This window comes from Scatophagus argus, chromosome 9 (assembly GCF_020382885.2).
Source record: "Scatophagus argus isolate fScaArg1 chromosome 9, fScaArg1.pri, whole genome shotgun sequence".
NCBI classification, from domain to species: Eukaryota; Metazoa; Chordata; class Actinopteri; family Scatophagidae; genus Scatophagus; species Scatophagus argus.
The window spans coordinates 1135595-1151680 of NC_058501.1; the positions used below are offsets into that span (position 1 = coordinate 1135595).

The window sequence follows — 16086 nt, forward strand, 5'->3', positions numbered from 1 at the left end:
CCTTATTGTAAATCCTTTTTGAATTTGAATCGTTTACTGGTGGATTATATTATGTTTATTCATTTGTAATGGTTTATTTATTTATAGATTGCTAAATTAATTTGAAAAGCATATATTAATGTTCTTTTCATTTTATAATTAGTTGTTATTAATAAACTCTTTATTACATCCATTTGCTTCAGCTGGATATATTCTAGGCTTGTTGAAGATGAACCAGGCCTGCACAGAATCAATGACGAATAATAGCTGCACGATTAAAACTCCATGGCAATCCATGTAACACAGCTGGTAAACCGACAGCACAGATTTACACATGGCTACATTTGTCTCACCCAACGCCAAAGGGGGCTCCACAGTTATCAGACAAAACAGGATGTGAGTGCTTCCCGGACTTCCTACACAAACTCCGACTTGACCACAGCTTTCTGTCTTTGCCCACTGGTGCAGCAGTGGAGGTGCCGACTCCAAGTGGCGCACCGAGTCAGGCGGCTCAGTGTGGTGAAGGCACGCCGACGCCGGTGGGATCTTATTCGTGACTCGCGCCTCCATTTTTTTTTGTCTTTGTAAATGAGTGGGTCCATGTTCCTTTCCGTTTGGTTGTCCGCGTGCTCACGATGTAGGCCGGTAATCCTGCTGTCGGTGAGTAATCGATTATTGTGTCATATTTGCTTTGTTCGGGGACTAATATCCCTGTAATGTTTTGCCACCTGCAATGCCAGGCATCCGTAAAGATGCGCAGGCTGGTCAGAGCTGTAGTCAGGAATGTAGGGAGCAGCCCCCATTTGACGTTCCACTGTGTGCTAAATGAAATCCATGCAAGTGCTGGCGGCTCTGACGGCGCTGTTAGTAGGCCGGTGCTCCAGAGCAATCTGTGAACATGTTAACCACCGACTGAATACGTCTTATAGTGTGCTTTTATTGTCTTTCTGAATGCTTTTTTTTGGTCGTACGTCAGTTCAAATGTATGGCTGTTTGCTGAGGTTTCGTTTTAGGTGTGTATGTTGGGGTAATGGAGTAGATCAGCGTCAGCAGGATCCACTGGCTCACTAACATGTAGGATGGGATTCCTGACAGTAGAAAAAACCAAAAAAAAAAGCAATGCTTCACCACTGTGGATCCAGACCTTTTGTGGACCAGCCTGTGCAAGCTGAGTGTGTGTGTGTGTGTGTTCACACTGCTTGGCCACTTGCCTCACGACCTACTGCCTGATTAACTTGTGACAGCGAGACCACAAACTGTATTGTACTTTCGGTGCGTTCTCGCTCATAAGCAGTTTTATGGTAAGAATAACGTGTGCATGACGTGGAACGGAGCGTGCTGGTTACGTAGCCTCATTAAGTTACTTTATTAATCCCAAGCTGGGAAATTACTTCTCTGCATTTAACACATCACTGATTGAAACACACACACATGCAACATGCAGCCCCAGGGAGCATATTGGGGGTTAAGTGCCTTGCTCAAGAGCACATCAGCCGGCTAATGAGGGGTGGGGACATTATCACTCCACCACACTCAAATTTTTCCTGCCCGTCCTGTGGGGGATTCGAACCAGCGACCTTCCGATCACAAGCCGCTTCTCCAACCTCTAGGCCTTTAGAAATGACGAAACTCGTCCGGTTGTGTTCAGACGGTCGTTGGTTCTGTAGAATGTAGGTAACTTCATGAGAAGCACAAACGATGAATAAGGAATGAGTAAGTGCCAGTTTCAGTGTACTTCTAATGTTCTACTTCTAAAATATTTTTTTTATTTCATCTAAATGTGGGCTTTTGTAAAACCTGAATAGGAGGGTTGCATGTACAAATTGAATAAATTAAGGTTAGCCCAAAATCCATGTATTCAGTCCCATTAGGTTACTTACAGAATCCTCTAATTCCACTTAAATACTTACACACATTTGAAGAGAAAACTGGCTTTAGACACTTAAAGGCTCCTCCTGTAATTTGTATTAAATCTCTTGACTCATTTCTTCCAGGACAGTGTTGGAATTCTCACATCTGTAGAGAAAACAAAGAGGCGTGCATAATTCATGTGCCCTTTTGTATCTGCTGGCCAAGATGAGTACAGACAGACCCAAACGGAATATCATCAAGAAAAAATATGTAAGTGAATTTTCTATTCTCTGTATGATAAACTGGCTGTAAAATATACATGCCGTTTATTTACATAAGTTTATGTTTTAAAATGTTGAACCACGGTGGATGAAATTATAATTTCCTAACAGTCATCAAAAGGATGAAGTCTTTCATCTTATGGTTAATATTCAAGCACAAACAAATCAGTACACACTGGCCTAACTTCATCAGAAATTAGAACAGCCATCTTTGACACCTGCTGGGTGTGTATCTGTTCCAAATGGCGAGACAGCAGTGTTTCCTCAACTCTTTGACTGCAGAAATCACCTGGGGTCAGATACACACCCAAACCATGTATATGGCATTGCTTATACAAGAATTGGCATGTAACAGTTACCCAAGATGTTACAGTCACGTGACAGGAGAAGCAAAAAACATTTATAATGTCACCCTGGGCATGCATGTGGTTGACACATAGCCCTCACCTTCCTACACTGACATCTCTTGGTATCGTCATATAAAACCTGTGTGTATCACTACTGAAATATCTTTGATATGTTATAATTGGTTGAACAGTTGGGCTCTTGATATTGTTAGGGATGGGTATTGTTAAATTTTGGTACAGCTACTCTTATGATATTGCTTATTGATCCTTTACGTTACCAGCACTCTTATCAGTTCTTTTTGATATGTCTTTAAAAAACAAAAGAAACAAATTGGGAACAGAATTAGCAATTCAAATTAATGAATAGCAAACAGGAATAACTTTGTTTTGAAGAAATCCCCAATGTAGACTATGATGTGACTACTTAAATGTAAAATAAATTAAGCAAACATTTTTCCCAGCAGAAGAAAGAGTATTGCTTTAAACAGCTCATTATTATAAACTCAGATTTTTTTGATGTGACATGGACATGTAAATGTGTCAGCATGTTTGTCTCAGATGGATTGAATTGAATTTCTGAATGACAATTCAGTTTAATTCTATTTTATTTAAAGTGCCAATTCATGACACAGTTATCTCAAGACACTTTGCAGGTGTGTAAACAACACATTTTAAAAAAGAAGAGAATCACAGAGAAACAGGTCCCAGGGCAAAACCCCACACTGAGTAAGCATATGGTGACAGTGGTGAGGAAAAACTTCCTGTTAATAGGCAGAAACCTCGAGCAGAACCAGACTCAGTGTAGACGGCCTTCTGCTGTGACCGCCTGGGAGGGAGAGGGGGGAGAGGAGAGACAGGGAGATGGAGAGAGACAGGAGAGGGGGAGAAGACAGACAGGGAGGATAGAGAGAACAGTGCAGAGCAGGAGCAGCAGGATCCAGGCAGGGTCATGGAGAGGCTTCTGGATCCAGCAGCAGTACCAGTGCAGTAGACAGGGCCATAGAGGGCTCAGGATCAAGCAGTGGTACCAGGCCTCAGGAGGGCGGGGTAGGAGATTCTGGATCCAGCAACATGTTCCGGAAGTGCTAAGGAAAGATGGAGCACAAGAGCTCCGGGGGAGAGGACGAGTTAGTGCTGTACTGGTGATGGGACATGATGAGTGAGTCCCTCTGCTCTGAAAGCTCGGTGTCTAAGGATCTCCCCCAGCAATCTAAACCTATAGCAACATAACTAGGGGTTGGTCTAACTATAGGCTTTGTCAAAAAGGAGGGTTTTAAGTCTACTCTTAAACATAGAGAGGGTGTCTGCTGCCCGAACTGTAGCTGGTAAGTGGTTCCACAGAAGAGAAGCTTGAAAACTGAAGGCCCTGGCTCCATATTTAAATTTGGGGATTCGTGGTATTACCAGTAAGTCTGAATCCAAGGAACGCAGCACCCTAGAGGGCTGATATGGTTCAATGAGATCAGTGATATATGATGGTGCCAGACCATGCACGGCTTTGTAGGTTAGGAGGAGGATATTAAATTCTACTCTAAATTTTACTGGAAGCCAATGTAGAGAGGACAACACAGGTGAAATGTGGTCACGCCTCTTAGTTTCAGTCAGGACACGAGCTGCAGGGTTCTGAATAAGCTGCAGAGTCCTGAGGGACTTTTTAGAGCAGATGACGCCCTGACCATTTCAGTCTGAATCTATTAACGTTCTCCAGAAAACAATCACAATGATTACTTTTAATCATTAACTCATATTTGCATAAATTACTTAGCTCTGTGTGTGGGCTACGGGCTGCTGGCATACATAACATATACCTGGGGCAATGGTAGCTGAAGTATGAGCAAGACTCATAGTTTTGATCTAGAGGTTAAGTTAGCTCTTTTGCTGGAACAGAAAATCCATTTCAGGCTTAACAACCTCACAGTTTTCATTTCTTAAACAGGACTCTGGCGTGGATAACTGAGAATATCTTTTAACATACTTGCTGTTACGGCTGCTGCTCATATCATAAGGCTCAACCCCGTTTCACCCTCTCTATAACAAACCTCAATAGGACAGAATGTCATTATGCATTTAAATGAACCAGGCTGTAGTCCAGCCATGTCAAAAGTCAAAATGGTCTGAATGGCTACACTTGAAGATGAAGTGAAAAGCCTTCTGTCAGAGCACGCTCCTGGCTGAATCTTCAGTCTCTGTCTCTTTTGTGTCTGCAGTGCACTGTGACAAATTATTACAAATTGATAGTTTGTATTCATGGTGTTGCCCTTAATTTGTCATAATAAAAGTGTCAGAAGTAGTTGTGTGAAGGATAAAAATACAGTGTGAACACCTGCCTACTTTCACACCTCCTCAAACCTGACTAATCATTCAATAAAGTGGCACGATGTCAGATTGTAATTGTTGAAAATTCACTAAAATCATTCGATTAATGCTGTTAGAAAGGAGTTTCAGAAGCCCTTAGACAATCTGATACGCTCTTAGTATTCCTTTGAGTTATTGTGTTATTGATGTGTTTGATAAAATCTTCATGAGAAATAATCTCCAGTTGATTGTTTGAGCGAAACTGATGGCATTTGTGTCTGTGACTCTGCAGGACATCAGCGATGGGATGCCGTGGTGTGAAGAACGTCTGGTCCGCAAAGTTCTTTTCCTCTCCCTCAGGGAATTCAGAGACACACACCGTGCCGCACACAAAAACTCGCACTTACACACTCAACCCCACAAATGCACATTGAAAAACACACAGACGCTGTGTAATGTGCACACACAGAAAAGCGCATGCAGAATACAGAGCGTTCACACAGCACAACAGAAAGTCACTCACAGTCCACAAAACACACATAGACAGAAAAACACACATAGTGCACAAAGTCTGCACATTCCAAAACACTTACGCCGTCATGACCACAGAAATAAAGGGCAAAAAACAAACTCGCCTCAGGACTCCCACACACCAAAAAATAAATGTACTCACGCAGTGCAGAACATGCAAACACCATCAAAAATGTGTAAAGGGAAAATGATACGCGCCGTGCAGCATACACACCTGCAAGAAAATACATGCGTGTTCCGGAATTCTTCATCAACCAGGACATTACGCTCGCATAAAACCCAAAACACGCTGTCATTGCTTAATGCTATAGAAACCGCAAAACGCGCCCAAAGAACTCAGCACAAACACTCAGTGAAAAACACCTGCACGGCTGATGACACGCAGACGCTGCTGAGCACACCTGTCCCGACTAGGATGCTGAGGTCACACACTCCTACACGCCTCAGGGGTCAGTAACGTCCATACTTGTCTTCTGTATTAGGCACAGTGTAATTCAGTAGTACTGCTGCTACTGTGGAAATTCCTTTAAGGATAATTGCAGTCTAGTTATCACAGTCTTGTCCTGAGGGGTCATAGTGTTGAAACTACGCATACGCTTACATTGAGTATAGTGCATCAGAACTGAGGAAGGAAGTTGATTATTCCTTTTCCAAATATGTTCATTTTCAACATGTCAAACTTTCAGGTGCATGCTGGGTTGTAGCAAAAAGCTTTTGGTTTATGTAATTTGCTGTGTCCAACCAGAAAGCTTTGATATTCGTTCCATGTTTTAGCTGTGACCACCTGATCATCTTTCTTGCCCCACTTGTCTTAAAATATATCCAATATCGTTTACCTTTGTTCGAAATACAGACCATTCTTAGTTATATGTTTTACCGTGTTTGTTTTAGTTTCGTCCATGTTTGTTTGATATATGTGACACTGCATGTACGCATCATTTCTCAAAGTACTAAACCTGTTTCATGTAAATAACTAAAGTTCTAACTGTTCTCTTAAGGCTCCGTGATTAATGGCATCAGCCGGTGTCCGTCCCTCCTGTCAGCTAGTCCAAGCTGGAGCTGGTCCTTACAGACACGCCCTCAACAGCGCCGTCCTGTTAGCGTCCATCCTGACAAAGACGACCCTGCCAGCAAGAGGTCAGCTGCTGAAGTGTTTGTTTAAGCAGATGTTCTTTGCATGTTAATTCCTATGTGCATGACTCACGTAGATGTACTGTGCTGTACTGTGCTGCCACCCACAGCGGCGAGAAGACACCAGTACTCACCTTCAGAGCTGACCTGTATTGTGCTGTATTTGTACCAGTGCTAGTATTTCACATCCACAATATGTTTTTAGCAATGAGTGTGTTTCCAATTTGAAAATTTGGGGGAAAAATGAGGCAATATACTGCGTTACTTCTAGTAGATTAATTCTTATTTCACCGTTTCAATTCTTTTCCTTATTTTAGCTCCAAGAAAAAAAAAAAAGATATGTAGCAGCCAATGCCAATATTTTGACTGGCTGTATAAAATAATTCATGTATGGGAAGCGTGCGAGGTAGCAGTACATTGATGTTCATGCCATGCCAATGTCCCCACCCGCGGGTGTACATACTAACTGCACCTCTTGTATGAACACTTTTAATACATATCGTTATGTTACAAATGAATCAAAATTATGCTAACAAATAGGAAGAAAATCACTAATGTCCCACAGACTGATAGGAGGTAATTCACAAATCTGCAAAACCTGTTCCACATTTAGAAATTGATCTACAAATGCGTAAATATGTATACGTCTATGTATTTTTGTAGTGAAACTATCTACATTCATTTTTATGTGAAATTACAATATGTCTTTAAACAGTTATTCATATTTGAAAATCAATCTGTGTTTTTGTAGATTTTGCTTTACACAACACAAACTAAAAGTACATGTTCGTGGATAGTGACATTTTTTCGAAGACATTAGAGGATTGTCTTCTGACGGTTAAAACTATTTAATTAATAATAATAATGATAATTATAAAAACTTCCATACACGTCTACTATAATGACAGTGATGACCAAGAGAGATCAGACATGGCCAGACAAGCAAAGCCGAGCAAGTATTTTCTCAATCATAGAAAAGACAAGGTTAAGAATCACAGCTGTAGCTGACCAGACCCAGTGAGTGACAGGGAATTATTTTCATTATCAGCCAAATTACATTATACTATCTAATCTGCACTCCACCCATCTCGTAAGTGGGCTTGTTTAAAGGCAAGAAAATATCAGACAAGGTCATTTGCACTGTTCTTTGAAAGAACAAATTGCACCTCCACTTCTAGCTATACTCTCCATACAAACTTAGTTGCCGGTTATTAGATACACCTACATCAAACTAATGCAGTCTTATTATCCTGGAATTGTTTTAATAATTGTCCTTGAACTTTAAGGTATTAGAGACATGGAGGTATATGTTATTTAGCCTCCCTTCAGTGATAACAGAGACACCTGTCATTATAATGAAGTACAGTTTACTGGCAAAATGGTTGTACACCTGACTCAATACCTAACTAGAACACTACAATGTTATAACATTTAGGAAAGGAGGACATACTGCAGGACTGTTAAAACTGGCAACTGACGACATATATGTGTGCATGTGTGCGTGTGCATGCATATATGTGTAGACCAAGGGTGCAAGCACAGAGGAAGTTTGCCCAGTCCCCCCCAAGCTCTCCAGGACCACCAGTGTTGATGACATCAGCACAGAGTAACCACACCCACAGTCTGGCCGTAGTCACCTGTCTGACCAGACATCGACCCAAAACTGAGGACTTCTTGTCTTTTCTTTGTTTGAGAGGTAAACTGCAAGCATAGCAGCAGTGCATACACAATAGGTAGTGGTCTGAACTAAGCTCGTCACAGGGTCGGCTCCAGAGTTGATGCCAAGACACAAGCTTCATGTCATCGTACAGTAATACATAGTACTGATAATACTGCGTATACGGGAATTGTTCAATTAATGCTGAAGAAGAACTAATGCACAGTTGTATTTCTAATATTTCGGGGCAGTCAAAGATCTTCTGTCTGTGTTTCAAGCTTTTGATTAGCTTCAGCATTATTTGACGTCCTTTGAAAGTTCAATGAAGAAAAGCTTCGCTGCAACCCTGGTTTTATGAAAGAGAGCGAATATCACAGCCTTTTGCTGTATCGCTTTATTCAGTTTGTTTTCGCTTTACTCTGTCAATGAATATCACCCATTGAGACCAGCACGTGTATTCTGACATGGGCCACAAATGATGAATTTGCGAGTGTAACAGATGGTGTAGTGTAACTGACTAAAACACAAGTCCATATTTTCCCATCATGTTCTGCACTTGGAAAGAAATACTTGTTAGGAATTTGACACATCAAAATAAATAAACCCACATTCTCTTTCACTTTAGGTTCATCGGCTTTGCCCAGCAACATGGCCTTCTTAGTGAGGGGACGAGCAAAAGAGCAGGCTGCCGCTCAACATCCTGCTTCCTGCCTTTCCGCCAACCGTAAAACTGCAGCTACAGGGAAGAACGTGAACATATGCAATAGAACAACAGGTACTTATCTACTAACCTATCTGTTTCTGCCTGTCAGGACTGGCATTTGGGTCTTGTGGGACTATTTTTTCAATTACAGTTACATCAGTCTTGAGAGCATTCTGTGCTATAAAACAATGATTACTGGGATAATTTTAAATTGAAATGTAGATGAATTCATCAGACACAATGCTTCACTCATGTTTTTCTCTTTGCGTCTCTGTGCCTCTCTGTCTGTCTTACAGTACAGCCAGCCTCTAGGTCTCTGAGAAGGAGTAGAGGCTCTGCAGCAGGCAACTCGTTATGTCCACTAACTGCCCGGGCACAGAGGAGGAAGGAGAGGGAGAGGAGAGAGGAGGAACAGCAGAGGAGGAGAGAGGGGGTGGAGGAGGACAGGAGAAAAGGAGCTGAGAAACACCTTCTGAGACCCTGCCAGCTCTCCCTACAGGTCAGGAGAACTAACAAGGTCTGATTAAAGTGTTATCTTTATCTTCTCGATCAACAATTTAAGATTGCAGGGATCACCAGTAAACACTCAGTGACAAGAGTCCCTCAGCAGTTTGTTTGCAGTACAAAATGTTTCCTTTTCAGTGCGATCAAAACTTCACCTGACAGTTCTGTCAGGAATCAGAAGAGATGCTATGTGGTCCACTAGCATTTTATTTCTGACCATTTGACCATTTGGAAGACTGATGTTTTCAAATCACAGTAATATTGCAAAGACCACTACAAAATAAATAGCTCAACAAGTTGAAAAATGTAGAATTAGTAACTAGCATTTAATGTTTAAATGCTGTGTGAATGCTGAGAACTGAACTGAATTTCAGAGGACTGCTGAAATGCAGAAATGTGAAATAAATGGTCTGAAAAAATATAAAGATAAAATGCATTGCACTGCTCTGCTGAAAAACATGAAAGCTTAAATGTAAATTTGGCATATCTGCAATCTGCACTGCCTAAAGAAACTAAGAGTTACATTATAATACATTGACAGAAAATCTGGAAGCTAAACGTTGCAAAGTTGAAAGTTCATATAAATTGCCCGTAAAAGTGTGTGTGGATATTCTCACTTATCCAGATCATAGCTATCTCAAAGAGATTAAATCGAACGCAGCTTGACTTGGTTATATTACTTTGAAACATTTCGCCTCTCATCGCCAAGGGGCTTCATCAGTTTATGCTGATCAAGACTAGACTAGCCTAGTCTCAGGTATTGAGCCTCTGTGAAGTCGTTAATCAGGGCCATTGGTAGCTTGGTTTGTTAGTGCTCCTGGGTGTGGCCAATAACCAGCATAGTAGTTAGCAAGGTTGTTGGAATCGCCTTGGCTAGTTCCCCTTTCATTTGTAACGACTGTCATTGGGGTTGTTACATTGGGGTTGTTACAAATGTCATTGATGGGACATGAACATGTGTGGGAGGAGGAGAGAGAAGCTCAGTGCATCATGGGCGATCCAGGGCAGTCTAAGCCTATAGCAGCTTAACTAGGGGTAGTCTAGGCCAGCCCTACCTATAAGCTTGATCAAAAAGGAAGGTTTTAAGTCTACCCTTGAACGTAGAGAGGGTGTCTACCTCCCGGACCGAAGCCAGAACATGATTCCACAAGAAGGGTGCTTGATAACTAAAGGCTCTGGTTCCCATTCGCAGCGTAGAGTTCTGGTTGGATAATAAGGTACTATGAGATCTTTGAGATAAGATGATGCTTGGCCATTTAGGTCTTTGTGTATGAGGAGGAGTATTTTAAAGTCTATTTTGAATTTTACAGGCAGCCAGTGCAGAGAAGCCAGTAAAAGTGTTTCCTAATAATGTCAGCGATGGGGAGCTTACATAGGGTGAATAATACCGGTCCGAGCACAGAACCTTGAGGGACTCTGTGACTTACTTTTGTGTATAAGGAGGATATTAACTTCATTTTTTTCATTTATATGACTGACATGTCATATACTTGTGTTTAATTAATTTATTTTTTTTAATTGCATGTTCTTATTTCTTTCTTACCCCAAAAGCACCGTCAGCTCTGGATCAGTTCAATTCCCTTGTATAGGTGACAGCACAATGACAGTAAAGGCTATCTTGTCTTATCTTAATAATAATGATCATAGTGGTTGTTTTGAGAGTCTAGGTTTGCCTGTGTGCAAGCTCCTGTTGCTGGCAAGCTCCTGTTACATCCTGTTCCTGCCTTTTTATTTTGAAAATTTGCTCCCTACCATAGTGCCCATTGAGAGCTCCTGTTACTTTGTGGGGACTCAGTATGTGTGTTTGTCAGTAAAAATTGCCACAAAAGTTGTGCATGCCTGTGTGTGTGCATGCCTGTGTGTGTGCATGCATGTGTGCATGTGGGTTAGTGTGTTTTCAAAGACTTGTAACCCATTTAACGTTTAAATGAAGTCTGTAGCTGAAAATATGCAGAAGTAGGAAACTTTCAAAGTGGATGAAGGTTAGAGTAAATACAAAGATTCATTTTCTCAGAAATTGAAAGAAGGGCTTGGCTTAGGCTGTGTTCATCTGAAAAGGGGACCTGCTGACCTGGACTGGGGATATTGTCAAGTGTTGGAAAGAGCATTTTGAGGAGCCCCTGAACCCTACAAATAAGTCCTCTGTGGAGGAAACAGAACCTGAAGAATGAGAGGATTCCTTGCCCATGTCCCTGCCATATATTATTATATTATTTTTATTATAATTATTTTTTATTATATATTATTATTATATCATTCACTCTTGAATGTTGAGAGAGATTCATATGATTCATGTATGAATGAGATTTGCCCTGAGATGCAGAATAAGATCACCGTGAGCCCCTGCTAATAAGTAGACCCCACCCAACTTATTCCTCTCCACTCTTCTAAATATACTCAAACTGCTGTTTCACTGGATATGTACAGAACAATAGGTCATCCATTTTTCTATTTACAGAATTGTGTTCATAATTGTTTTCTGCTAAAGTAATCATTCACATGAACCAAGCTATCATGATATCTCTATGTCTTGCAGGTTCCCGTGGTGACTGGTTTCTCTGAACAAAGAACCTCCTGTATCAGGTCAACCCCTCCCTCAAAGCCTAGCACAGGGGCTAGTCGTCAACAACGCCCCTGCACAAGACCTAGCAGTACCTGTAAATCAGGAGGCCATCCGCACAGCAGATCCCAGGAAATCGACAAAAAAAACCTTTCCCAGCATAGCAACCTAGAGCTGCCTTGCAATCAGCACCTTTCTCTTGACCACCAAACAGTCTCTAACTACTATAGCAACCCCACCTTCAGTAGTCTCAAGAACTCAGGAAAAAGTTCATGCAGGGTTCCATCTCAAATATCACCACCTAATGGTTTAGTCATCAGACAGTTAAATGAGAATCCTGGTGTCCTGAGATTATCCAGAAGGAGAAGAGGCCTCCCACCAGACACAAGCCCTGGCCCTCTGAATTGGGTTACTTTGGACAGCAACTCATCAAAGAAGTGCAGGACATTGCAATGCAATGAGGGTGATGTCCCATTGGAGAGTGACTTCCATATTGGTGAGATCCCACAGAAGGGAGCTGACTGTACTAAAGATGTTAGAGAGGAGTGTGCGTGCCATATGGATAAACTCACTGGGAGCCGTATTGAAAATTTAAGATTGGCGAGGATTACTGCTTTGGAGTCCACTCAAGAAAGGGTCAATTTTACCAGCGTCATAGCAAACTATGACCTTGGCTCTGTCAATGATGTCATATGCAGACATGAAGACATAAGAGATAAAAGGCTGCAGAGAAGTCAGTCTGCATCATCCACAACTCTAAAGCCAATTACCAGGACTACTGATTCCAGGAATTCTGCCAGAGCTGCTACTCCTAAAACTGCCATAACTAAAGCTGCTATTAACTCATTTACACGTGTTCACACTGACCCATTAGCCATTTATTCCGTCAAGCACACTGCAAAGGGTACTAACAAAGGTATTAGAAAGGACGTTACAAAGTGTACTTCACGATCCAGCAGTTACTCTATCCACAAATCCAAAGGTGCTGCAAAAGACTTTTCCAAGTGCACCACAGTGTGCTCGACTAAGGACAGTGCACCTATCAGTTGTTTTTCTTGGACTTCCAAGGACTCTACCAAGGGCCTCACCCAGACCAAGCCTACTACCTCAGCAATTAAGACCAGGACCAGCCCTAGAATCTCTCTGAAACGCTAATATTCACAGTTCCACTGCTCACTGTACTGCGAATTAATGCTGAAGACAATTAACAAAATATTTTAAACCGCATTCACTACTCTTCACCATAGGCATTGCATGATAATGGACGGTGGATAGCGATGAGGTGACTATATACTGATGTTGATATTTGTCCATGATTGTGGGATAAATCTAATTCCATATAAGTTTTATAGATAATTGGAAGACACAGAATAATGCCAGATGTGTTGTACAGTGGAGTATATATTCCAAACTCACTTATTTTGGATGCTGTCCATACCTTGTCTGACCTCCATTACAGCCACCAGATGAAGCAGTCTGTTTGAAACCAGCTGCATTGTGCTGGTCTGTTCGATGAGCAGAGTTTAGAAACATATTTGTAATTGGCAGTTGACAGGGCAGTGTGTGTCACAATGTGTGATTTCAGAGAAGGAGAGAGCTTGAAGGCAGTAACAGACAATATTATACTTGCTCTTAGATATTTGCTCATTTCACAAGTCTGCCACAATGCGATTTATGTGTAAATGATAAATTGGGCATGAATGGGGTGAAGGAAGCTTTTTTGATTTTGTATTGAAATGACAGTAGATGAGAGGAGAATGGATTTACTGTTTACAGCAATGTGATTGACTAATTGAAATCATGTTTGATCATCAATCTGTTTGCTTGAAAGAGTCTGAAAGAGCTGTGAGCTGATTAAGAAAAACAGAGAGAGACTTGTGAATGAATGAGGATAAACATAAACTGACCGAACTTAATTAGCTTACTTATTACTTACTTTTTCTCTACTCATAGCTCAGCAAATTATCAGTATTAATTCTACATTTTCTTACTCACCTTTGGTCATCTTCCAACCTGGTTGAATTTTAACCCATGTGCACTTGAAACATCAACTGTCTGATTAATATTGCCGTAGCAACAGCAACAAGATGCCTGGGCAGGTGTATTGTTTTTTGTTTCTGTGTGTTTTATGTTGTAACAGCGTTGTTTGAATATATTTATTTATTTGACTTCAACTGAAGCTGTTTATGCCTGTACTCCAAGTGTCAGTTTAGTAACTTAAATAACAATTTATTTATGCTTCACCAGACACATGAAAACCCCAATCAGGTCTGGAGTGTGGAGGGGGGGGTCACCCTGACATGTGACAGGCTTATTTCAGATTTTGTGTGGATTGATGGATTTTACATTTGTAGAAATAGAAAGATGTGTCTTTATAAGGTGACGCAAGAAACACCTCAGTAAATACTGTTGTTGTGGTCAGACCTTCACTGTTTACATAGCCATCATACTGTATGATAAATGATTGTATGTCCCCACACTCAATATTTTGGATATGGTTGATATGTCAGAAAGTTTTAGACTTACATCAGGTGCTATCAGGTGCTATTAGCTTACTCATAAATTTATTTATTTGTTTTTTTGTTTTTTTTTTGGCGATTGAATATTATTGCTGCACTATATAAACTGAGTCAGTCATTATATTCCATCATATATTTTATCAGGCCAAATCACAGTTCTGTGTTAATTTATAATAAACATATTGTTGATTTTATTAATAACTTATTTTAAATCAATTTTGTGGTAAAGCTGAAAAAAGGTGTGCTTTATACAAGAGTTTTACATAATATTTTTTCCTGGTTGGTAGATTTTGGAATAATTTTTTTCATTTTTTCTTATTTTGTGTTTGTGGAATGTTGAATAGAAAAATGGAGAATTGAAAAATGAAGATTGAGGGGTTGTCATTTGTGTCTTGGGCTACCTGTGAGGGCAGGTGCTTACTAAACTTAAGTCTGAGCTGCTTGTCTAGTTTATCATTACACCTGCATTCAAGGATAACACCTGGTCGTGGCTGTGCACAGATCTGCGTTGTTGCAGGTGAGTCTTGTTGCTTTTTCTTTCTAAATGTCTAAATGTATTTACAGCATATAGCCCGAGAGCCATCTTTAGTGATTTTCCTCTGTTTCTTCTAGCACTCTGTACATGTCAAATAAACACACAAACCATATATGGATTGAAGATTGAATGTACACTGCTCAAAAAAATAAAGGGAACACTAAAATAACACATCCTAGATCTGAATGAATGAAATATTCCCAAATACTTTTTACATAGTTGAATGTGCTGACAACAACAAGCAAAAATCACAAAAATTATCAATGGAAGTCCAATTTATTAACCCATGGAGGTCTGGATTTGGAGTCACACTCAAAATTAAAGTGGAAAAACACACTACAGGCCGATCCAACTTTGATGTAATGTCCTTAAGACAAGTCAAAATGAGGCTCAGTAGTGTGTGTGGCCTCCATGTGCCTGTATGACCTCCCTACAACGCCTGGGCATGCTGCTGATGAGGTGGCAGATGGTCTCCTGAGGGATCTCCTCCCAGACCTGGACTAAAGCATCTGCCATCTCTTGGACAGTCTGTGGTGCAACGTGGCGTTGATGGATGGAGTGAGACATGATGTCCCAGATGTGCTCAATTGGATTCAGGTCTGGGGTACGGGCAGGCCAGTCCATAGCATCAATGCTTTCGTCCTGCAGGAACTGCTGACGCACTCCAGCCACATGAGGTCTAACATTGTCTTGCATTAGGAGGAACCCAGGGTCAACTGCACCAGCATATGGTCTCACAAGGGGTCTGAGGATCTCATCTTGGTACCTAATGGTACCTCTGGCGAGCACATGGAGCTCTGTACGGCCCCCCAAAGAAATGCCACCCCACACCATTACTGACCTACTGCCAAACCAGTCATGCTGGAGGATGTTGCAGGCAGCAGAACGTTCTCCACGGCGTCTCCAGACTCTGTCATGTCTGTCACATGTGCTCAGTGTGAACCTGCTTTCATCTGTGAAGAGCACAGGATGCCAGTGGTGAATTTTCCAATCTTGGTGTTTTCTGGCAAATGCCAAACGTCCTGCACGGTGTTGGTCTGTAAGCACAACCCCCACCTGTGGATGTCGGGCCCTCATACCACCCTCATGGAGTCTGTTTCTGACCGTTTAAGCAGACACATGCACATTTGTGGCCTGCTGGAGGTCATTTTGCAGGACTCTGGCAGTGCTCCTCCTGTTCCTCCTTGCACAAA

General features: G+C 41.3%; 1 protein-coding gene across 3 annotated transcripts; it reads left to right on the forward strand.

The window, feature by feature from the left end:
• Positions 1-337: 337 nt before the first annotated feature.
• On the forward strand, positions 338-14091 carry LOC124064661. Of its 3 annotated transcripts, none has more exons than XM_046399304.1 (8): positions 347-639; positions 1974-2100; positions 5046-5733; positions 6283-6421; positions 7939-8111; positions 8698-8847; positions 9072-9292; positions 11816-14091. In XM_046399304.1, exons 2-8 carry the CDS (start codon positions 2056-2058, stop codon positions 12992-12994), a joined length of 2595 nt encoding a protein of 864 aa, XP_046255260.1. In that variant the 5' UTR covers positions 347-639; positions 1974-2055; the 3' UTR covers positions 12995-14091. The 3 variants fall into 3 exon arrangements, with proteins under 3 accessions (XP_046255262.1, XP_046255260.1, XP_046255261.1); XM_046399305.1 differs by having other exon boundaries at positions 352-639; positions 9072-9274; XM_046399306.1 differs by lacking the exon at positions 7939-8111 and having other exon boundaries at positions 338-639.
• Positions 14092-16086: the final 1995 nt, after the last annotated feature.

Coding starts and splice junctions, on each gene's coding strand:
- LOC124064661 (XM_046399304.1), top strand. CDS start 2,056: ATGAGTACAGACAGACCCAAACGGAATATCATCAAGAAAAAATAT. Junction 8,112..8,697: donor GTCTTTTCTTTGTTTGAGAG/GTAAACTGCAAG, acceptor CTTTCACTTTAG/GTTCATCGGCTTTGCCCAGC. Junction 9,293..11,815: donor AGGTCAGGAGAACTAACAAG/GTCTGATTAAAG, acceptor TATGTCTTGCAG/GTTCCCGTGGTGACTGGTTT.